Below are 25,006 nucleotides of genomic sequence, written 5' to 3'. Positions count from 1 at the left end.
AGATTCCCCAAACCGGTAAGAACTGGCTGAATGTCACCCCTGCAAATGATAAATAGGGCACAGCATGCATTATTAAAATATACCAGCTATTAATGATTGGGAATCGGTGGTCATGAACCCCCTTTCTGAAGTATTATAATGCATGGAGAGATGAGAGAGATTCCATATAGGTCTTTAGATCACTTCCATTCCCTCACAGGAAGCCTGCCAGAGGTCCACACTTTGTAAGATAATGATTATTTTGGAGTCCTCCTTACTGTTTGGCTTCGGAGTTCGGCGTCTGCAATTAGCTACAGAACACAATCCATGTCCGGGCTTACTGCGGGGAAATGCTTGTATGGAATGTGTTTTATCTAGTCGTGCATTTAGATTTTCTTCCATAATGACAGCTTCTTTTGGAAGTGGGATGTGTTTTATTCTTGGTTTACTTTCATACATTTTTTCCCCTCCCCCATGACAGCACACCTTGAGAGAGGATCCGCCCCACCAAGGACAGGAAACCGTCTGAAATAAAAGGGCGGTACCTCTCCCTTGCTTCAGTTGGTTTCCTGTCCTTGATGGGGAACCTGTCTGGAAGAAAGAAGACTTACCTGGGGCTGTCCCGGTGTGGAAGAGCGGGCACTGGCCTGTGCACCGGGTTCAGTATCCCAGAAGCGCCGTCCGCAGCTTCCCCTGGGGTCTCTGCCAGGCTCTGTCCTCCCGGAGACCGCGGCGCCGTCCTCCCCCTGCAGTGTGGAACGCTTCCGGGTGTGACGCGCCTGACGTCACGGCGCAGGGCACGCTGGGAGCGGCGCGCTGGGTGACGTCAGATGGCGGCGCCCATCGGAGCGTCCCAGGCCGGTTTTTTTTTTTTTTTTTTTTTTTTCAACGGAGCTCCGGCCTGAGGAAGGGGGAGGGCCCACAGACCGGAGGAGGCTGGATGGCCCTATATTTAAGGGGGGGGAGCTATCCTGGAAGCGTGGTGCGCTTCTGAGACATGGCTGATCCAGATAGCCAGGAGCAGCAGCAGCTTACCCCCCCACCTCAGCAACAGAAAAAGCAGAGGGATGCATCGTATACAGACAGCCGCTCGAGTAATCGTAGTGGCAGCCGCAGGAGTAAGGCTTCGAGTGCCTCGGGACCATCCAGAATGGAATCATCGGTTCCGCGACAGCCTCCGAATCCGGTACCCGTTTGTGACCTCCGAGGGTGATTGAGCTTCGTGAATGTCACTGGTTAATAACGGGAAGTCTCTTATGTGCTTCCTTTTTTTAGGAGCCTAAAAAGAGTAGTGCCAAGCAAAAGCATAGAATGTGTGCCCTTTGCCAAGCTTCTCTCTCAGTAGAGTGGCAGAAACCACTTTGCCAGGGCTGTGTGACCAAAACCATAGCTGAGAATTTCTGGGATTTTGCTGCAGATTTAAAGTCCATAGTACATGCAGAAGTTCAGGGGTCCCTGAAAGGGTTCCTTAGAGGGAAGAAAAGGCCCCGTAGAGAGGTTTCCCCCGTCTCTGATTCCTCCCAGTCCGAGGAGCAGTGGGATTCATCGTCCTCTTCCTCATCGGGGGGCGGTAGACCCTGCTTCCCCATTGAGAATACAGACAGACTGGTTAGGGCAGTAAGATCAACCATGGGTCTGGAGGAAGAGAGAGAGCATCTAAATCCCGGGAGGACATCATGTTTGCGGGCTTGGGAGAGAAGAAGAGACGCTCATTTCCGGTTAACAGTAAGATTCAGGGATGGGACTGTGGCAAGGTCATCGAAAAGGTCTTCCCTGCCCTTGGAGGACTCTGGCGTCCTAAAAGATGCCCTGGATAAAAGAGCTGACTCCTTCCTGCGCCACACGTGGGAGGCGGCGGCAGGTGGCCTAAAACCAGCGGTGGCTAGCACCTGTGTGGCGAGGTCCTTGATGGTGTGGCTCCAACAGCTGGAAGACCAGCTTAAAGATAAAAAGGTCTCCAGACAGGCAATACTTGCAGAGCTACCTCTAATACAAACAGCATCGGCCTTCCTGGCCGACTCTTCAGCTGACTCGGTTAGACTGTCAGCTAGGGCAGCGGGACTATCCAACGCAGCCAGGCGGGCCTTGTGGCTCAAAGGTTGCCCAGGCGACCTACCTTCGAAACAGAAACTGTGCTCCCTCCCATGTGATGGTAGACTCCTGTTTGGCCAAAAGTTAGAAGACCTGTTGGAAAAAGCAGGCGATAAAACCAAAGGGTTCCCGGGATTTTCGGGGGAACCAAGAAGATTTAGTTTTCGGAGGAGAAAATTTAACCGGGGTCGTCCTCCGGGAGACAAAAAGAAATGGGAAGCCAAGTCCAAAAATGAATCGGGCTACATGTTTGGAGGACCATCCTCGAGTTCGAAGAGATCCTCCCAATGACGCCAGGCTGGAAGTGGGTGGAAGGCTTTCCCACTTTCTTCCAGCTTGGGATGCGATAATTTTCAGAATCCAGGGGTTTGCTGTTATCAGTGGGGGCCTGAAGATCCGGTTCAGCCAGACCCCCTGGCGGACCTTTGTGGTTAACCCCCTACGAAAGGTCCAGGAAGAACAATTAGCCCTGGAAACAGAAGTGTTAGAGTTAGTAGGAAAGCAGGTCCTTCTCGAAGTACCAGCAACACAGAGAGGGAGGGGGTACTATTCCCCACTATTCATGATAAAAAAACCAAACGGGTCCTTAAGGACCATCATCAACCTCAGGAGTCTGAACCAAGTAGTAGAAAACCAGACTTTCAAGATGGAGTCAGTAAGCTCGGCAGTGAAGCTCTTACATCGCAACTGCTTTATGGCTGTAATAGACTTGAAGGACGCATATTATCACGTCCCAATCCATCCGGAGTATCAGAAGTATCTGAGAGTAGCCCTGTTTATTCAGGGGAAGCTGAGGCATTTTCAGTTTGCTGCCCTACCCTTTGGCCTCTCCATTGCCCCAAGAATATTTACGAAACTAATAGCAGAAGTGACAGCCTTCCTACGGATCAAGAATGTAGTGATCGTGCCATATTTAGACGACTTCTTGATAATAGGGAAAACAGAAGCCCACTGCTCCAGTCAGCTCCTAGTGGTCACGGAAGTGTTGCATCAGCTGGGGTGGTTAGTAAATTTCCAAAAATCAAGACTAACCCCCTCCAGGACTCAGACCTTTCTGGGTCTAATCCTAGACTCTCGTCTCCAAACCTGCTTCCTCCCAGAGGACAAAATCTGCAGGTTGATTGCATTAGTCTCGAAGGCCATTCAAGCTCCAGAGATGTCTCTGAGAGAGGCAATGTCCCTACTGCTGGGAGACAGGCCGTCATAGAACCCAGGAATGTGGGCCCAGGGGCATATGAGGCGGCTTCAGTGGGAGGTCCTGTCAGCACAGAGGTCCTGCAACGGGCATTTAGAAGGCAGGCTCTCTCTCTCCCCACAAGTAGTAGATTCCCTTTCGTGGTGGACAGTCAGGGGAAATCTAACCGCAGGCGTTCAATGGTCCAGACCAGTAGATCTGGTAATTACGTCCGACGCAAGCAGTTCAGGATGGGGGGGGTCATCTGGCAGAACTCTCAATTCAGGGTCACTGGGCTTACCACGAGGGGGGAGCATCCTCAAACTTAAAGGAGCTTTGGGCCGTAGAAAGATCCCTCAGGGCCTTCCTCCCTCACATCCAAAATCACCATGTCCAGGTCAGGTCCGACAACCGGACAGCAGTAGCCTATGTGAATCACCAAGGAGGGACAAGGTCACGCCCTCTGATGGTGGTGGCAGACAGGATCCTTGGTCTAGCAGAGCGAAACCTCCTATCCCTCAGCGCCCTTCACATAAAGGGGATAGAAAACGTGAAAGCAGATTTTCTAAGCCGCCATACCCTAAGACAGGGGGAGTGGGGGTTGAACCCGGAGGTCTTCCATCAGATTGTCCAGTTATGGGGGCAGCCAGACATAGACCTGTTCGCCACAAGGGCAAACAGAAAGGTGCAGAGATTTTGCTCCCTAAATCCGGCAGAAAATCCCCATGCCTTAGATGCCCTCCAGATTCCTTGGGGGTTCAGGAAGGCCTATGCCTTTCCGCCATTAGTGATGATTCCAGTAGTGGTGAGGAAGATCCGGGAGGAAGGCGCCAGGGTGATTTTGATAGCCCCTTTTTGGCCCAAGAGGCCTTGGTTCTCTGCTTCGGCTAATGTCGGTGTCAGATCCCTGGATTCTACCAGAGAGGCCGGACCTTCTCATGCAGGGACCAGTATTCCATGCCCAGGCCAGGGGGTTCCATCTTTCGGCATGGAATTTGAGAGGTCGCTATTGAGTAGCAAGGGGTTTTCACCAGGCTTAGTTTCTACTTTATTGGGGAGCAGAAAACCAATTACAACTAAGATTTATAGCAGGGTTTGGGGTAAATTCCTAGAGTTTATAGATATCCCGCTATCGAGCAAACCTCCGATCAGAGGGATCCTGGAATTTCTGCAAAAGGGGCGGGACCTGGGTCTAGCTACAGGGACCCTTAAGGTTCAAGTTTCAGCTTTGGGAGCACTTTACAATTGTAATCTGGCTGGGAATAGGTGGATCTCGAGGTTTATCAAGTCCTGTGCCAGAGCAGGACCGGTTAGATCCTTGGGTGTTCCTCCTTGGGACCTGAACTTAGTCTTGAACGCTCTTACTAGTGAACCATTTGAACCTCTACACAAGGTTTCTCCAAAAATTCTCACCCTTAAGACCATCCTCCTAGTGGCCTTAATGTCAGCCCGTAGGGTGGGTGATCTGCAGGCCCTTTCGGTTAATCCTCCTTACACACAAATCTTTGAGGATAGGGTCACCTTGTGGCCAGATCCAGCATACCTTCCCAAGGTGGTATCTAGATTTCACCGTAGTCAGGAGATTGTGCTACCCTCGTTCTGCAGCAATCCCAAGAACCCAGGGGAAGTCAGGTTCCATAGCCTAGATGTTAGGAGGTCCCTGCTACAGTACATTCACATGACTAGTCTGTGGAGGAAAGACGGTTCTCTGTTCCTGACCTTTCAAGGGTGTAGGAAAGGTCACGGGGTGTCCAAGGGTACCATCTCTAGGTGGCTCAGGGAGGCCATTTGCTTAGCCTATACGCCCACAGGGGTTCCAGCCCCGGACAATGTGAGGGCTCATTCCACCAGAGCCGTTGCAACCTCCTGGGCAGAGAGAGCAGACGTCTCGATCGAGCAGATATGTAGGGCTGCTACTTGGTCTACACCATCCACCTTCTTTAAGCACTATCGGTTGAATCTATCCTCTTCTGATCTCACCTTTGGGAGAAGGGTACTTCAGGCGGTGGTCCCTCCCTAGGGTGCTCATAAATTCTCCAAAATTCTCTCAAGGTGTGCTGTCATGGGGGAGGGGAAAACACCAAGGTTACTTACCGGTAGCCGGTTTTTCCTGAGCCCATGACAGCACCCGTAGTTTCCCCCCCTTATTTTTTCTATGTTTCTCACACCCTGGTGTGCACTGTTTGGGGTGGTGTGTATATGTATATTGTGGTGTTGGTTATGTGCCTAACCTGTTTAGGGAGGTCCTCTTAATGCTCTGTAAACAACTGAAGCAAGGGAGAGGTACCGCCCTTTTATTTCAGACGGTTTCCTGTCCTTGTTGGGGCGGATCCTCTCTCTCAAGGTGTGCTGTCATGGGCTCAGGAAAAACCGGCTACCGGTAAGTAACCTTGGTGTTTTCTCATTATACAAGTTTTTCTAGTGGGATCATTATGAGTGTATATCAACCTGTATTTATCCCTTCAGGCCAACAGGGACCCTGACTCCAAAGTTAATGATGATCTTGTTGAGAAGGACGCTCAGGTCAGTGAGTTCTCTATTGAAGAAAGAGCTAAAAGGAATTTTGCATTCGTCCCCTGAAGTTTTTTGTTCAATCTGATCTCAATGCGTTTCATCTTTCTGCCAGGATTTATTTCAAGCTGGTGAACTTAAGTGGGGTACAGATGAAGAAAAGTTCATCACAATATTGGGAACACGCAGCAGTGCCCACCTAAGGAAAGGTAACTTGACATTTGTGCTGTTTCTCTAGTCTGTGTGTGATATATTTATACACATAATATTCACCCTCCTGTGAGATGTAGCAGCTCTGCTTCCATCCTGAATTCTCCTGGGCTTTCTTCAGACATTGCTGTCAAATAGTTTTATAATGAGCGACTTTGTATTACACAGTAATGCTGCAGAACATTAAATAATAATGTGCTTCGGTTGATGTCCCAATCCCTCTGAGCGCCATGCTTTGTGTGTAAATCTAGTTGTGGTCTTTTTTTTTCCCCTAAAAAGCAGGTCACCAGTGGCACATCGAATACCTAAACTGGCCATATCTGAACATGTACGCACTAATCCATTACACAGTGTTTCTGATGGGGCAGGGTCTTAAGTGACAAGTATTAATATTTCATGCAGTGTTGGGTTTCTCAATACTTAGAGCTGCGGGCGCAGAATCTAACCTGGTATTGTACCATCTAAAATGCGTGTAATCTACACTGCATTGCATATATTGGAAGCACACTAGGTAGTGAAATAATATCTGGTATTGTAGCTAGAAAGTTAAACTACTGAGGTTTATATTATATAAATGGCAATAAATTTCCAGCAAACACTGTATTTAAAAAAAAATTATATGGCCCAGAGACGGCTCAAAAAAATTTCTCCACAGCATTTATAAGTATCACATGGTTCATAGTAAAACTTTCCGCCTTACTCAGAACATGTCCTTTCAGTAGGAGTTTGACAGTTTACATCTGAATACTATGTTTTTTTTTATTTTTTACACTTAATGAAAAGTTAAGCAAGTAATTTTGTTTTATACAGTATGTGAGGTGCAGAGTGTTATATTACTGCCCCACTGGCACGGACTCTTGGGAAGTGTTATCATATATAGATACATATAAATGTACTTAAATAATTTAGATTTTGTCTTCTCTAAAAGGGGTACCAATCAGTAAGATTTTACTCAGATAACCAGATGTTGTGTAGGATGAAACCTCTGCAAGGATACCTCTTTCATCGCCCTCCGGCGCTTTATGCTTTGTGTGGTTTTTTTTTTTTTTTTTTTTTTTTTTTTTTTTTTTTTAACATGCAAAGTAGACATACAACTGTATTGGTGAGCATATCATTGCACTTGCAGTCTGTCACTCCTTTCACTTTTTTTCGATCGCATCCCCCTCCAGTCAAGAAATGGAGGGCCAGAAAATGCAGAGAGGAGAAGACTGCAAGTTCACTAATATTCCCGCCAATGCACCTGTGAGCCCAGTTGGTGTATGAGTAAAATATTTTGGTGCAACGAAGTACTTGAAGGCAGTGGAAGATGTATTGTTGGAGATGTTTCACCCTGCCCTATCTTGATCTCCTTTTGGTTTAGTGAAATTCTTACTGACAGGTTCCCTTCAATAGAAATGAGCAGTTGCTAAGCTATATAGGACCTGTCACATGTTCAAAAAAAAAATTGTGTTAAATGCTTTGTAAAAGTCCCTGAGCTTCCCTGATTCTGCACCTCGTCCATTGCTGAGATGTTCCCTTTTGTTGCTTTTGGAACACACTATGAAGAGAAGCCCAGTTGCACTAAAAGCAGAGATTTTGAGTCTGTGCTTTCACCCCTCCTTTCTAGACTATGCCAATGACCTCTCTGCAGTTGATCTAGAAGTCAGTCAATGACAGATGCTGCCAAGATGTTATTGGCACATCTCTGAAGAAAGACTCTAAAGAGATGACCTGTTGGCCTACATGCAGAGATTTCACATACTGCACTCCAGAAGAGAGAAGTGTGTGTTTCTGCAATGGAGTGACTAGGTGCAAAACTAAAGGGCGGTAGAATGTGGGGAGCTCTAGGATTTTACAAGATAGTTACCGTAACTCAATTTTTTTTTTTAACTTTGACTTGGCTAAGATATTAAATCAATTGGGCCTGTGCCTATTCACAAATGTAGGCAAAGATTTTAATTTCACTTGTAAAATATCCAGCTTTAGGTGTTTCCAACTCCAGTCCTCAAGAGCCAATCCTGAAAACATGATCTGTTTGGTGGCTCCTGAGGACTAAAGTTGGGGACCACTTCCTTAAAGGGTCCATATGTGGAGTAAAGACCAAAAGTTTGGACACACCTTCTCATTTAAAGATTTTTCTGTATTTTCAGGACTTTGAAAAGTGTACATTCACACTGAAGGCATCAAAACTATGAATTAACACATGTGGAATTATATACTTAACAAAAAAGTGTGAAACAACTGAAAATATGTCTTCTATTCTAGGTTCTTCAAAGTAGCCACCTTTGGCTTTGACTGCTTTGCACACTCTTGGCATTCTCTTGATGAGCTTCAAGAGGTAGTCACCGGAAATGGTTTTCACTTCACAGGTGTGCCCTTTCAGGTTTAATAAGTGGGATTTCTTGCCTTATAAATGGTGTTGGGACCATCAGTTGTGTTGTGCAGAAGTCTGGTGGATACACAGCTGATAATCCTACTGAATAGACTGCTAGAATTTATGTTATGGCAAGCTAAGTAAAGAAAAACGAGTGGCCATCATTACTTTAAGAAATGTCATTGTGAGTGGGAAAAATTGGGCAAACTTTGAAAGTGTCCCCAAGTGCAGTTGCAAAAATCATCAAGCGCTACAAAGAAACTGGCTCACATGAGGACCGCCCCAGGAAAGGAAGACCAAGAGTCACCTCTGCTTTTGAGGAGAAGTTTATCCGAGTCACCAGCCTCAGAAATCGCAGGTTAACAGCAGCTCAGGTTAGAGACCAGGTCAATGCCACACAGAGTTCTAGCAGCAGACACATCTCTACAACAACTGTTAAGAGGAGACTTTGTGCAGCAGGCCTTCATGGTAAAATAGCTGCTAGGAAACCACTGCTAAGGATAGGCAACAAGCAGAAGAGACTTGTTTGGGCTAAAGAACACAAGGAATAGACATTAGACCAATGGAAATCTGTGCTTTGGTCTGAGTCCAAATTTGAGATCTTTGGTTCCAACCACCGTGTCTTTGTTCGATGCAGAAAAGGTGAACGGATGGACTCTACATGCCTGGTTCCCACCGTGAAGCATGGAGGAGGAGGTGTGCTGGTGTGGGGGTGCTTTGCTGGTGACACTGTTGGGGGATTTATTCAAAATTGAAGGCATACTGAACCAGCATGGGTACCACAGCATCTTGCAGCGGCATTCTATTCCATCCAGTTTGCGTTTAGTTGGACCATCTATTTTTCAACAGGACAATGACCCCAAGCACACCTCCAGGCTGTGTAAGGGCTATTTGACCAAGAAGGAGAGTGATGGGGTGCTACGCCAGATGACCTGGCCTCCAGTCACCAGACCTGAACCCAATCGAGATGGTTTGAGGTGAGCTAGACTGCAGAGTGAAGGCAAAAGAGCCAACAAGTGCTAAGCATCTCTGGGAACTCCTTCAAGATTGTGGAAGACCATTTCCGGTGACTACCTCTTGAAGCTCATCAAGAGAATGCCAAGAGTGTGCAAAGCAGTCATCAAAGCAAAAGGTGGCTACTTTGAAGAACCTAGAATATAAGACATATTTTCAGTTGTTTCACACTTTTTTGTTAAGTATATAATTCCACATGTGTTAATTCATAGTTTTGATGCCTTCAGTGTGAATGTACAATTTTCATCGTCATGAAAATACAGAACCTTCTATAACTGAGGTGTGTCCAAACTTTTGGTCTGTACTGTACATGTTGACATGTGAAAAACATTAGGTATGGCAAGAACCAATAATCAAGATTTCAGACGAAGGTTATTATGCTGCAGATTTATTTAAACTGGGACTTTTATGCCTAGAAGAAAAAATCACATCACTGGAAGCTCTGTACTGAACTTGTATAACCCTGAGGTTGTGTATAATGGGCAGGATTTCAGTATTTACTTGGTATTTAATGCCAGAAATGAACACTGAACTATCAGAGGCCATCCGGCAAAGCAGAAAGTTTCCAGTACTAGGAAAGTCTTGGTGGCTTCACAGATGGAAAAGATTAAAATATCTCTGACGCTAGTTTTCCGTGTAAGTTGTTCCATGTGGTTAGAGAAAATGTATTTGGACAATGTTTAAAAATGCTAGTTTTACGCAGTGAGGCTGAGTCTTTTTGGTTTTATTTTTTTTCTTAATGAAAATATATGCTTATTCATTCACTTGTGTTAACTCCTTCCCATCGAAGTAAGTTTTCATGTTCCTGACCAGGCCAAATTTCTTTTTAAACCTGATGTGTCACTTTATGTAGTAATAACTCTGGAATACTTCTACATATCCCAATGACTGAGATTTTATTTTATGACCTATTATACTTGGGTCGATTTATCATTTGTGTATGAAACTTGACAAACTTGGAAAAATGTTTAAAATGTACCTAAAATAACTGTACAAAATGGTTAAATTTACGATATGGCTACGTGGTCAGTATCGTTTTAGAGATTTTGAAGTGTATTGTGTGTGTTTGTTTTTTTTTTTTTTTTTTTTTTTTTGAGGGCCTCTACACTTTTGAAGTGACTGGGATTGGCCTAGATGTCCAAAAATTAAAACAAGACCCTGTTTTTAAATACTCCTTCCCCCTCAAAGTATTAAACCGCATTCAGGATGTTTGTTAATCCTTCAGGCGCTTCATTGGAATTGACGTAGAATGGAATAATTTGTCGTGCAATTTCTCTTATGGAATATTTGTATACATGGGTGTTCAGAAACTACAGTGTGGGCATACAGCAAGACTCTGAAGCCAAGGAGTGCTATTTGATTTATGGAGCACATTTTTTGCAGAGCCCCCGAGGTGTCAAAACTGCAGAAAATACATAGTCTAGAGAGATATTAACTATTTTGGTCTCATTGGTGCATCAGAAAAGCTTATAACTAGTGTTGAGCCACCCCCGTAGTGTTCGAGTTCGGTTCGGTTCGTCGAACACCCGTGTGTTCGCCGAACTGTTTGTCGAACTGTTCGTCGAACACCTTCGAACACCGTTAAAACCAATGGCAGGCAAACAAAAACACATAGAAACACATAGAAAACACCTTCAAAGGTGTCCAAAAGCTGACAAACTGCTCAGAAGACACAACTAACACATGGAAAAGTGACAAGTACATATAGTCATGCGAAAAGAAAAGAGGTGGAGGAGTAAAAGGAGGGGGAGACACAGATATAGGCATGTCATGCCCTTCTAAAATCCAAAAAGTGAGAAGCCGAGACGGCCAGTCCGCTCCTGCCCGTGCCACCTCCGTGTCGCCGGGTTTGTGCCAGAGCCGCGGTGAACCCTGACGGCCAGCCCCCCTCTCCCAATACTGGTGCCTGTCTGCTGGTGGGTCGAGAGAGCCCCCCTGTGGTGGAGGCAGCTCTAAGCTTTTTAATTTAAATTGTCTCTCTAATTTGAATGAATACACTTTAAATCCATTTACAAGGATCTATTGGAGGGCAAGTCTCATGCCAGCAGCCGCGTAATTCCAGCTCCAGTAGCGTCCACTAAAGCTGCTGCAGTTAAAAAGCTTTTATAAGGATCGAGCTCGGCTGTCCACCGCAAGGCATCCTAGTGCCAGTCCCAGCCCCTATGCCTTGGGGTGCCTCCTGATGCTCTTCACTAAGTATCCCGTGGTCCCGAAGCATTTCCTTTGAAAAAATTAAGTGTCCAAACTACAGGTGGTGTAGCTTGCTTAACAGCCGGGATAATCCGCTGACTAGCAGACACTGCTACTAGGCACAAAGTATTTCCTGGGCTAGATGCAGTTAAAAATTTGTAAGTAGATACTCTCGTTGGATGCTGAGAAAGCATTCCATAGAGTCTCCTGGCACGCCATATATGATTCTCTTAAAAAGCTTGGGGTAGGGGTCTAGGGGACCCTTTTATAGCCAAAATCACGGCCCTGTATCACAATACGTCACCTAGGCTGAAGATAAATGGAACTGTAGCACCGAGGGCTCGGTTGCTACAGACGTATTGCACCTCACCCAGAGGTGTGATATCTCACTCTCAGATAAGGATGGAGTGTGGATCAGGACCCGACACCTGCATGCATTACACCACATTGCCGTGGGGCAGGGCGACCAATATGCCCCTGAGATGGGCACGACAGTCCCTGTCCCTGGCTGGAGTGGGGGGAGGGAACACTGAGGAAGGGGAACCCTGCAGTGCAGGAGCAGGGAGGAAGCAGTTCCTGGGTGCATTGAGAAGGGAGTATAAAAGGTGGGCACCATCTTAGTTCAGTGCAGAGAAGTCTGAGCAGAAGTGGCAGGGAGCAGGGGCTCTGCATGAGCTCTGCTCCGGAGGCGGGCCTAGTAACAGAGGCCCAGGCCTGCAAGAGGGAGAAGGAAGGAAGAGGAGCGGAGAAGGCTCCAGGAACGAGGAATGAAGGGATCCCAGGGGTGCGGATGGGCGAGTCGCCACCGCACGCCCGAATCCACCTGCGTGGAGGGGTCAGGCCAAAGGGGGAGACCGGTCCCCGAACTAGTGGAGGCAGGAAACGACCCTCAGCTAGAAACCGGAGGCTCTGACATTTTATGTGGCGCAGCCCCTTGCTCCACCCGCTAGGAAGGCACCACATAGGGTCAGGGAAACTGGCGCCAAGTTTACCAAGAGGAGGCCCGAGGCAGCCGGACAGAAGTGTTGGTAAGAAAGGCCAGACAAAGGACACACAAAGGGGGTCCTGTGAAGCGCTCCAAAGTTATCTGGGAGTTGTCTGAGCCCCTCACCTGGTGAGCACAGTACGACGTGGGCAGCCGTTACCTGCAGACGTGGTCTGGATAATAAGAACTGTGAGTAAAGGCCCTGAACTGCATCACTGACTCCGTGTCGTTACTGCTGCTGCCCTGCACCATCACCCCCATCACCCCCATCCTCCGCATACAGGCTATACTCCTCCCGTGGGGAGTTATGCTACGCTCTGCTGCACCCACAACACCAGCCTTAGCGGTCTGCCCTGTAGCGGCGGTTCACTCTGACCGCAATCCACAGGTGGCGTAGTCGGACATTTAAACATCAAAACCACATAAATAGTTCCGCCACTGGTTTGACCGCCCTGAGCCACGGAACCGGATCGCCGCCACGAAGACTACAACCACCAGCATCCACCAAAAAGGGTCCGGCTCCGGGTGTCCCAAGGCCCAGGGGGTGCGTCAGAACATTTTCATCACCTTTCACAATCACCAATGGGACAAGGCAGGGATGTCCTCTGTCCCCTCTCTTATACATCCTAGTGACAGAGCACCTGCTCTCATCAATTCGCCATAACCCCAATATTAGGTGGATTGAGGTGGGAGGCACCGAGTACAAGTGCTCTCTATTTGCTGATGATGTCCTAGTATATATCACTCAATCACATATATCCATCCCTGCTGTTATGGCTGAAATAGATCACTTTGTTACATGGTAAAATTTTAAAATCAATGCAGCGAAGTCTGAGGCCCTCGATGTCTCCCTCCCTAAATCCATATAGGATTCCATCCAGTCCAACTTTCCCTTTGCCTGGCCCTCACAGGGTATCAAATACTTAGGAATTCCTATTCATAGAGACCTCTCCCATCTATGTTATCTTAATTTTGGGCCCTTTATTGAACAATTCCATACAGACCACGGTTGGCAAGTTAGAACTGCAAGATTCACTACGTGAACCACTGGTGTTTTGTGGAAAAGCACATGTACACCGCGTTCCAAATTATTATGCAAAAAGTGTTTAGGAGTGATAAGGGAAGAATTTGTTTGTTTGTCAGTTAAACTCATTGATGGTGATGTGTGTCAGGGCTCTTTATATCACTGTAAGCAATTGCAGACACCTGTGCTAATTAGTTTGGCAGGTGTGTCCAATGAAAGGCAAGACTACTTAAGAAGGCTCTCTCACATTATTAAGCAGCCTACATTTTCTGCCAAAATGGGAAAGAAAAAGGATGTGTCGGCTGCTGAGAAGCAACAAATTGTGGAGTGTTTAGGTCAAGGCATGACTACAATCAACATTGTGCGATGATCAGGATGAAGTGTCTTGGCAATCAAGAAGTATGTAGCTGATTCACAGTACACATGTGTGCGTGCTGATAAGGGCAAATTGAGGACTCTTTCCTACAGGCAATTACGTCAGGTTGAAACAGCAGCGGCAAAAAAGCCTTGTCATAGCAGCAGACAAGTTTTTGAAGCTGCTTGTGCCTCCAACGTCCCCCGAACAACAAGATGCAGGGTCCTTCAGAGGTTTGCAGCTGTGCATATGCCATCCTGTCGACCTCCTCTATCCACTTCACACAAGCAGAAACGGCTCCAGTGGGCCAAACATTACATGAAGACTGATTTCAAAACTGTTTTGTTCACGGATGAGTGCCGTGCAGCGCTCGATGGTCCAGATGAATGGAGTGGAGGATGGCTGGTTGATGGACACCCCACGCAAACACGGCTACAGCGCCAACAAGGAGGAGGTGGAGTAATGTTTTGGGCTGGAATCATGGGGAGAGAGATTGTCGGCCCCTTTAGGATCCCTGAAGGCGCTAAAGATGAACTCCATAATGTATGTGGATTTTCTCAAACAGCACTTCCTGCCATGGTTCAAGAAGAAGAACCGTGTATTTCACAGCAAGATCATTTTTCTGCATGATAATGCACCATCTCATGCTGCACATAAAACATCTGCATCTCTGGCTGATATGGGCATAAAAGGGGACAAACTTATGGTGTGACCCCCCATGCTCCCCTGACCTCTACCCCATTCAGAACCTTTGGAGCATCATTAAAAGGAGTGTCTATGATGGCGGGAGGCAGTTCACATCTAAGCAACAGCTCTGGGAGGGTATTCTGTCCTCATGCAAAACAATTGAAGCAGAAACCATCCAAAACCTGACAAATTCAATGGACGAGAGAGTTCAGAAGCTCCTTTCGAACAAGGGGTCCTATGTGAAAATGTAACATCACCTAGAATAAAGTTTTGAGTTGAAAACTGTTTGATTTCAGTTTCTAACAACCTGCTAATGCTTATAATTTCAAAAATGACCATTTTTTTGGTCTTTATTAAAATGAAAAGGTTGATCGAAAAGTTTGGGGGATCTAAGAGTGTGGCAACCCAGTAGTCATGATTACTTCGAATTCTGACAATATGAGGGTCATGCTGCAGGTAGTGCAGCAAGAAGGCACTTATGTGTCTTGCGCATCTCGGAGCCCCAAAATTATTTTCCGGGCTAGATGCAGCTAAAAATTATTTTTAATTTTAAATCTGGTGAAGCTTATTATAGATGGCCTAATAGGATCAGTGCTGCACACTGCTACAAAGCCCAAATTATTTTCCAGTCAAGATACAGATAAACATGATTAGTAATTTGAAAGCTTAAAACGGTTGGTAGGGTGATTTTAACCAATCATCAAGCTTTTACTCTCCCCAGGATGACACAGGGGTAGAAAAGTCGTTTCGGATCCATGATTTGTTCATCTTTATGAACGTGAGTCTGTCTACATTATCAGTGGAGAGCCGCGTGCGCTTATCTGTCAGCACACCACCAGCAGCGCTGAACACACGTTCAGACAGAACGCTGGCTGCGGGGCATGACAAGATCTCCAAGGCGTAAGTGGCTAGCTCCGGCCATTTATCCAGATTGGAAGCCCAAAAAGAGCAAGGGTCCAGTGACACAGTCGTGGCTTCAATGTTTACTTGGAGATACTCCTGTACCATCGTCTCTAGGCGTTGACTATGTGTCAGACTTCTTGTCTCCTGTGGCCTTGCAAAGGATGGGCTAAAAAAGTGGTGAAATGATTCCGCAAAATTGATGTTACCAGCAGATACTGTGGTTCTGTTACGGTTTGAGTGCTGAACACTTGACGGTCCCACGGTTGGCAAGTTGGAACTGTGAGATTCACTACGTGCACCACTGGTATTTTGTGGAAAAGCACATGTAAGATTCTGCAACAGTCTCTGCTGATACTCCTGCATGCGTGCATCCCTTTCTATGGCAGGAATAATTTCTGCAAATTTACTTTTGTACCGGGGATCTAACAGTGTGGCAACCCAGTAGTCAGGATTATTTCTAATTCTCACAATTCGAGGGTCATGTTGCAGGTAGTGCAGCAAGAAGGCACTCATGTGTGTTGCGCATCCAGGAGCACCAAGTCCCTGTTGTGTTGGTGGCGAGGTAACAATCATGCTTCCTTCCTCTGTCCTCTCCCCCCAACCTCGCACAACAGAAATGTGATCAAGGTCTCCCTCATCTGATGAGTCTTCCATCAGTTCGTCCTCCACTTCTTCCTGGGCTCCTGCACCTTCCTCACTAGTTTGGCTGCTACCATGCGCCCTGGTAAAACCATCTCCCCCACCCTCACATGCCTGCCGCCTTGGTGCTGCCGACCGTCTGGACCTTGCAGATGTTAGCCCTTCCGCATACAACTCCTCCTCCTCTACTTCCTCCACCTCCTCTTGTGCCACCACCTGACTCCGAATTCTGTTTAACATGTGCTCCAGCATGTAAATCACCGGAATAGTCATGCTGATAATGGCATCGTCAGCACTAAACATCTTCGTCGCCATTTCAAAACTGTGCAGAAGGGTGCATAGGTTCCTGATCTGAGACCACTCCTCCAGCGTGATTTGCCCCACCTCTGAATCTCGTTGGCCCAGGCTATACGTCAGAACGTATTGCACCAGGGCTTGTCGGTGCTGCCACAGTCGCTGCAACATGTGCAGAGTTGAATTCCACCGGGTAGGCACATCGCATTTTAGCCGGTGAAGTGGCAGGCCCAACGACTTCTGTAGAGATGTAAGTCGCTGAGCTGCGGGATGCGAACGGCGGAAGTGAGCACACAGCGACCGTGCCCTCTGCAGAAGGCCATCTAGTCTGGGATAGTGGGCTAAAAATTGCTGGACAACCAGGTTCAACACGTGAGCCATACAAGGCACGTGTGTGACATTGCCCCGGCGAAGGGCCGCACCCAGGTTTGCAGCATTGTCGCACACGGCCTTCCCTGGTTTCAGGTCCAGTGGAGACAACCATTCATGAAATTGGTTCTCCAGAGCTGACCACAACTCCTCAGCTGTGTGACTCACATTTCCCAGACATTTCAATGTAAAAACCGCCTGATGACGTTGAGCCCTACTGCCAGCATAGTAAGGAGGTGTGCAGGATCCCTTCTGCGCAGTTAGAAAGCTTGTGGCATGACCAGACAGGCTTTGGGTGCAGGTGGAAGACCGAGAGGAGGTTGAGGAGGCAGAAGCAGTGGAGGAACTTTGACATAAAGAGGATTGACGCACAACTCGTGGGGACGGCAAGACTTGGACAGCAGCCCCTTGTCCTGCTGTCACCATAGTTACCCAGTGCCCAGTCAGCGACATGTAACGCCCCTGTCCATGCCTACTCGTCCAAGTGTCTGTGGTGAAATGCACCCTGTCACACACAGAGTTTCTCAAAGAAGCGGTGATGTTGTGTGCGACATGCTGGTGGAGCGCAGGCACACCTTTCTTTGAGAAGTAGTGCCGACTGGGCATCTGGTACTGGGGCACTGCGACGGACATAAGGTCTCGAAAATCCTCTGTGTCCACCAGGCGGAAAGGCAGCATTTCTGTAGCCAAGAGCTTGCAGATGGTGAAATTCAACCTCTTAGCTTTCTCATGGCTAGGAGGAAATGGTCTTTTACTTGTCCACATCTGAGGGACCGAGGGCTGGCTATTGTGCTTAGACGGGGTTGATAAGGGTGTCCCCGGCAAACTGCCGGTCTGTGAGGAAGATGCAGGCGGACATGTTAGGTTGCCTTGATCCAAAGGTGGTGCTATCTATGTCGGACAGCGCTCAACACCAGCTGGTGTTACCACCTCCAAAGAAAATGATGACCTGCCAATCACGCTGGCTGTTGCGGGTAAAGAGGTGGCAGGTCTGCGCCCCAAAACAGGTGTGACTGCTGTCCCCCCAGTCACAGAGGATGAAGAGGCCGCGGATGCACAAGATATGGCAGACGGTGATTGGCCCGGCCGGCTAGGCCGCATTGTAGCACACCGAGCTTCCCACTGCAACTTATGCTTCATGTCCATGTGCCGGTTCATGCATGAAGTACTCAAACTATGTATTTTTTGGCCTCTACTTAGCTTTTGCTGACAAATGTTACAGATAACACGAGTTGGGTCATCTTTATCGATCTAAAAAAATGCCCAGGCTATGCAAGGCTTAGCACCCATGCGACCTGAAGAGCCACCACGACTTGTGGTGAGAGGCAGAGTTGTGTTTGAGGATGCAGTTGTTGACGTGCTTCCAGTACTACGTCTCTGTCCAGGAAGGCGCAACCTGACCTCGTCGTCACTAGCATCTTCCTCCACCTCCTCTGCTGACCTCATCTCTTGGCTGACTGTGGGTTGACAGTAAGTGGGATCTCCAACCTCATCATCATCACCCTGTGTGTTATCACACCCGTCGTCCTCAGAGCCAACCTGTTCCTGCCCTGACAAAAAACTAAAGTTGTCGCTCCAATCAGGTATTTGAGTCTTATCATCGTCTTCCTCATTGTCTCCACCAACAGGAGTTACAGTTTGGGAATGAGGGTCTACATTATGGTCAGAACCTTCTGCGTCTGGTCCTGGATCAGACTCCTAAAGATTCTGGGCATCAGTGCAGATCATTTCCTCGTCTGGATTCACAGAAGCGCTGGAGTCGACCTCTGATTCCCAGGCTATAGTATGAGTAAACAGCTCTGCAGACTCAACCATCTGTTCTACCTCATACTCAGACGGGCAGCTGGAGATTTGGGAGCTGTGAGGAAGCAAGTGCAATTTGGGTGACACCTTTGAGGACTGGAGTATTTGTGATGTTGAAGTTGATGTGGAGGAGAGCCCACTTAAAGGAGCACTTGATATCCGTTGAAGCACCTGCTGTTTTTGTGCCTCATCTGGAATTTGTAGCGATTGGCGTGGCCGTAAGAAAGGGATCTTATCACATTGTCCGCTAAAAGAAGTAGACATTTTAGTTTGGCTGGAAGATGGTCTTTCTTCTGCACCTACCCCACGGACGCAACCTTTTTTCCCCTTCCCAACACGCCTATTCCCCTTTCCACCAGCAGCAGGCCTTTTTCCACTCATTTTGGTGGTTAACTAATTCACAACTCTGGAGTTGTTTGCACAAAAAAACAATGGATGGTAACCGAGCAGAGCTGAGTGGCCAAACTGTGGTATTTGGCCAAAACTATTGGCTGGGCTAGATGCAGAAAAAAATTATTTTTAATTTGCAACCTGATGGAGGTCAGTATAGATGGACTAATAGAACAAGTCCCACACGCTGCTAGAAGCCCAAATATTTTTTCAGAGATAAATGAAGAAAATTTTTTTATTCAATTTGCAACCTGATGGAGGTCAGTATAGATGGACTAATAGCATCATTCTATGCCCAAAAGATTTTACTTCACTAGGTGCAGTAAAAAAATTGGTATTCTATACACAGGTGGTATATCTTGCAACACAGGCTACTCCACTGACTAACACACTCTGCAATAGGCCAAAAAGGATTAGCTTTGCTAGATTCAGCCAAATGCTGTGAAAAAAAACTTGCACAGCACTGGCACAGACCTGCCTGGCAAAAACTGATAGGAACTGATGTAACCTAGTCCTGAAAAGGACTCCAATTACAATTAGTCTTTACTCCCACAATCTATCTATTTAAGAGCACAGACCTGCCTGATAAAAGTCGTAGGAAATGCTGTAACCTAGTCCTTAAAAGGACTGCAATCACAACTATTCCCTACTCCCAAGCTATCTGTATATTTGTGCGAAAATTGGCTTGAAATTAACAAGGTATAGCGCACACAGCAACAGCGGTGCCGTCTAACACGCAGCTGCAGCAGTGAGAAAATGGTGGCGACGGGGAAAATGGCTTGGTCTTATAGGGCAAGGACATGTGACATACACTGCCAATCACACATGCCCTTGCTTGTGTGAAAAAAAGCACTTCGCTCCGTGTGTGCGCTGCTGATAGGCTGACAGATTGCACCTCCCCACTGCAAATGCGGGAAAGAGAAAAAAAAATGGAGATCTTCATTGTTCCTGCAGAGATCCATCCCCTGCCCCTCCCCCTGCCCCGCTGTACACTCAAACTGCGTATTAACATTAATTTTCATCATTACTGAGAAAAAATCCAGTTATGATTTTGGTGCACGAACAGTTATCGAACATAACCTCGAACAGCCGAATTTTTCTCAAATTGTTCGTGTTCGCCGACCGGCTCGAACACCGCCCAAAACAGCTCGAATTTGAGATTGGCGAACAGTTCGAGTAGAACAACGCTCATCTCTACTTATAACTAGAGATGAGCGTTGTTCTACTCGAACTGTTCGCCAATCTCAAATTCGAGCTGTTTTGGGCGGTGTTCGAGCCGGTCGGCGAACACGAACAATTTGAGAAAAATTCGGCTGTTCGAGGTTATGTTCGATAACTGTTCGTGCACCAAAATCATAACTGGATTTTTTCTCAGTAATGATGAAAATTAATGTTAATACGCAGTTTGAGTGTACAGCGGGGCGGGGGGAGGGGCAGGGGATGGATCTCTGCAGGAACAATGAAGATCTCCATTTTTTTTTCTCTTTCCCGCATTTGCAGTGGGGAGGTGCAATCTGTCAGCCTATCAGCAGCGCACACACGGAGCGAAGTGCTTTTCTTCACACAAGCAAGGGCATGTGTGATTGGCAGTGTATGTCACATGTCCTTGCCCTATAAGACCAAGCCATTTTCCCCATCGCCACCATTTTCTCACTGCTGCAGCTGCGTGTTAGACGGCACCGCTGTTGCTGTGTGCGCTATACCTTGTTAATTTCAAGCCAATTTTCGCACAAATATACAGATAGCTTGGGAGTAGGGAATAGTTGTGATTGCAGTCCTTTTAAGGACTAGGTTACAGCATTTCCTACGACTTTTATCAGGCAGGTCTGTGCTCTTAAATAGATAGATTGTGGGAGTAAAGACTAATTGTAATTGGAGTCCTTTTCAGGACTAGGTTACATCAGTTCCTATCAGTTTTTGCCAGGCAGGTCTGTGCCAGTGCTGTGCAAGTTTTTTTCACATCATTTGGCTGAATCTAGCAAAGCTAATCCTTTTTGGCCTATTGCAGAGTGTGTTAGTCAGTGGAGTAGCCTATCTGTGTTGCAAGATATACCACCTGTGTATAGAATACCAATTTTTTTACTGCACCTAGTGAAGTAAAATCTTTTGGGCATAGCATCATTCTATTAGTCCATCTATACTGACCTCCATCAGGTTGCAAATTAAAAATAATTTTTTTCTGCATCTAGCTCTGAAAAAATATTTGGGCTTCTAGCAGTGTGTGGGACTTGTTCTATTAGTCCATCTATACTGACCTCCATCAGGTTGCAAATTAAAAATAATTTTTTTCTGCATCTAGCCCAGCCAATAGTTTTGGCCAAATACCACAGTTTGGCCACTCGGCTCTGCTCGGTTACCATCCATTGTTTTTTTGTGCAAACAACTCCAGAGTTGTGAATTAGTTAACCACCAAAATGAGTGGAAAAAGGCCTGCTGCTGGTGGAAAGGGGAATAGGCGTGTTGGGAAGGGGAAAAAAGGTTGTGTCCGTGGGGTAGGTGCAGAAGAAAGACCATCTTCCAGCCAAACTAAAATGTCTACTTCTTTTAGCGGACAATGTGATAAGATCCCTTTCTTACGGCCACGCCAATCGCTACAAATTCCAGATGAGGCACAAAAACAGCAGGTGCTTCAACGGATATCAAGTGCTCCTTTAAGTGGGCTCTCCTCCACATCAACTTCAACATCACAAATACTCCAGTCCTCAAAGGTGTCACCCAAATTGCACTTGCTTCCTCACAGCTCCCAAATCTCCAGCTGCCCGTCTGAGTATGAGGTAGAACAGATGGTTGAGTCTGCAGAGCTGTTTACTCATACTATAGCCTGGGAATCAGAGGTCGACTCCAGCGCTTCTGTGAATCCAGACGAGGAAATGATCTGCACTGATGCCCAGAATCTTTAGGAGTCTGATCCAGGACCAGACGCAGAAGGTTCTGACCATAATGTAGACCCTCATTCCCAAACTGTAACTCCTGTTGGTGGAGACAATGAGGAAGACGATGATAAGACTCAAATACCTGATTGGAGCGACAACTTTAGTTTTTTGTCAGGGCAGGAACAGGTTGGCTCTGAGGACGACGGGTGTGATAACACACAGGGTGATGATGATGAGGTTGGAGATCCCACTTACTGTCAACCCACAGTCAGCCAAGAGATGAGGTCAGCAGAGGAGGTGGAGGAAGATGCTAGTGACGACGAGGTCAGGTTGCGCCTTCCTGGACAGAGACGTAGTACTGGAAGCACGTCAACAACTGCATCCTCAAACACAACTCTGCCTCTCACCACAAGTCGTGGTGGCTCTTCAGGTCGCATGGGTGCTAAGCCTTGCATAGCCTGGGCATTTTTTTAGATCGATAAAGATGACCCAACTCGTGTTATCTGTAACATTTGTCAGCAAAAGCTAAGTAGAGGCCAAAAAATACATAGTTTGAGTACTTCATGCATGAACCGGCACATGGACATGAAGCATAAGTTGCAGTGGGAAGCTCGGTGTGCTACAATGCGGCCTAGCCGGCCGGGCCAATCACCGTCTGCCATATCTTGTGCATCCGCGGCCTCTTCATCCTCTGTGACTGGGGGGACAGCAGTCACACCTGTTTTGGGGCGCAGACCTGCCACCTCTTTACCCGCAACAGCCAGCGTGATTGGCAGGTCATCATTTTCTTTGGAGGTGGTAACACCAGCTGGTGTTGAGCGCTGTCCGACATAGATAGGTTGCCTTGATCCAAAGGTGGTGCTAACATGTCCGCCTGCATCTTCCTCACAGACCGGCAGTTTGCCGGGGACACCCTTATCAACCCCGTCTAAGCACAATAGCCAGCCCTCGGTCCCTCAGATGTGGACAAGTAAAAGACCATTTCCTCCTAGCCATGAGAAAGCTAAGAGGTTGAATTTCACCATCTGCAAGCTCTTGGCTACAGAAATGCTGCCTTTCCGCCTGGTGGACACAGAGGATTTTCGAGACCTTATGTCCGTCGCAGTGCCCCAGTACCAGATGCCCAGTCGGCACTACTTCTCAAAGAAAGGTGTGCCTGCGCTCCACCAGCATGTCGCACACAACATCACCGCTTCTTTGAGAAACTCTGTGTGTGACAGGGTGCATTTCACCACAGACACTTGGACGAGTAGGCATGGACAGGGGCGTTACATGTCGCTGACTGGGCACTGGGTAACTATGGTGACAGCAGGACAAGGGGCTGCTGTCCAAGTCTTGCCGTCCCCACGAGTTGTGCGTCAATCCTCTTTATGTCAAAGTTCCTCCACTGCTTCTGCCTCCTCAACCTCCTCTCGGTCTTCCACCTGCACCCAAAGCCTGTCTGGTCATGCCACAAGCTTTCTAACTGCGCAGAAGGGATCCTGCACACCTCCTTACTATGCTGGCAGTAGGGCTCAACGTCATCAGGCGGTTTTTACATTGAAATGTCTGGGAAATGTGAGTCACACAGCTGAGGAGTTGTGGTCAGCTCTGGAGAACCAATTTCATGAATGGTTGTCTCCACTGGACCTGAAACCAGGGAAGGCCGTGTGCGACAATGCTGCAAACCTGGGTGCGGCCCTTCGCCGGGGCAATGTCACACACGTGCCTTGTATGGCTCACGTGTTGAACCTGGTTGTCCAGCAATTTTTAGCCCACTATCCCAGACTAGATGGCCTTCTGCAGAGGGCACGGTCGCTGTGTGCTCACTTCCGCCGTTCGCATCCTGCAGCTCAGCGACTTACATCTCTACAGAAGTCGTTGGGCCTGCCACTTCACCGGCTAAAATGCGATGTGCCTACCCGGTGGAATTCAACTCTGCACATGTTGCAGCGACTGTGGCAGCACCGACAAGCCCTGGTGCAATACGTTCTGACGTATAGCCTGGGCCAACGAGATTCAGAGGTGGGGCAAATCACGCTGGAGGAGTGGTCTCAGATCAGGAACCTATGCACCCTTCTGCACAGTTTTGAAATGGCGACGAAGATGTTTAGTGCTGACGATGCCATTATCAGCATGACTATTCCGGTGATTTACATGCTGGAGCACATGTTAAACAGAATTCGGAGTCAGGTGGTGGCACAAGAGGAGGTGGAGGAAGTAGAGGAGGAGGAGTTGTATGCGGAAGGGCTAACATCTGCAAGGTCCAGACGGTCGGCAGCACCAAGGCGGCAGGCATGTGAGGGTGGGGGAGATGGTTTTACCAGGGCGCATGGTAGCAGCCAAACTAGTGAGGAAGGTGCAGGAGCCCAGGAAGAAGTGGAGGACGAACTGATGGAAGACTCATCAGATGAGGGAGACCTTGATCACATTTCTGTTGTGCGAGGTTGGGGGGAGAGGACAGAGGAAGGAAGCATGATTGTTACCTCGCCACCAACACAACAGGGACTTGGTGCTCCTGGATGCGCAACACACATGAGTGCCTTCTTGCTGCACTACCTGCAACATGACCCTCGAATTGTGAGAATTAGAAATAATCCTGACTACTGGGTTGCCACACTGTTAGATCCCCGGTACAAAAGTAAATTTGCAGAAATTATTCCTGCCATAGAAAGGGATGCACGCATGCAGGAGTATCAGCAGAGACTGTTGCAGAATCTTACATGTGCTTTTCCACAAAATACCAGTGGTGCACGTAGTGAATCTCACAGTTCCAACTTGCCAACCGTGGGACCGTCAAGTGTTCAGCACTCAAACCGTAACAGAACCACAGTATCTGCTGGTAACATCAATTTTGCGGAATCATTTCACCACTTTTTTAGCCCATCCTTTGCAAGGCCACAGGAGACAAGAAGTCTGACACATAGTCAACGCCTAGAGACGATGGTACAGGAGTATCTCCAAGTAAACATTGAAGCCACGACTGTGTCACTGGACCCTTGCTCTTTTTGGGCTTCCAATCTGGATAAATGGCCGGAGCTAGCCACTTACGCCTTGGAGATCTTGTCATGCCCCGCAGCCAGCGTTCTGTCTGAACGTGTGTTCAGCGCTGCTGGTGGTGTGCTGACAGATAAGCGCACGCGGCTCTCCACTGATAATGTAGACAGACTCACGTTCATAAAG

General features: G+C 47.5%; 1 protein-coding gene across 1 annotated transcript in view; it reads left to right on the top strand.

The window, feature by feature from the left end:
• Positions 1–25,006, top strand: part of ANXA5 (annexin A5) — a 76,047-nt gene that overhangs the window by 32,320 nt on the left and 18,721 nt on the right. Inside the window, exons 8-9 of the mRNA XM_073641163.1 lie at positions 5,711–5,767; positions 5,871–5,964. Coding sequence (XP_073497264.1) covers positions 5,711–5,767; positions 5,871–5,964 — 151 coding nt within the window. The remainder of the gene's footprint in view (positions 1–5,710; positions 5,768–5,870; positions 5,965–25,006) is intronic.

This window comes from Phyllobates terribilis, unplaced genomic scaffold (genome assembly GCF_046119375.1).
Source record: "Phyllobates terribilis strain yellow unplaced genomic scaffold, ASM4611937v1 Scaffold_1__5_contigs__length_1240528914, whole genome shotgun sequence".
NCBI lineage: Eukaryota > Metazoa > Chordata > Amphibia > Anura > Dendrobatidae > Phyllobates > Phyllobates terribilis.
The sequence above is the reverse complement of the archived record's forward strand: the minus strand, read 5'-3'. Positions and strand labels throughout refer to the sequence as shown.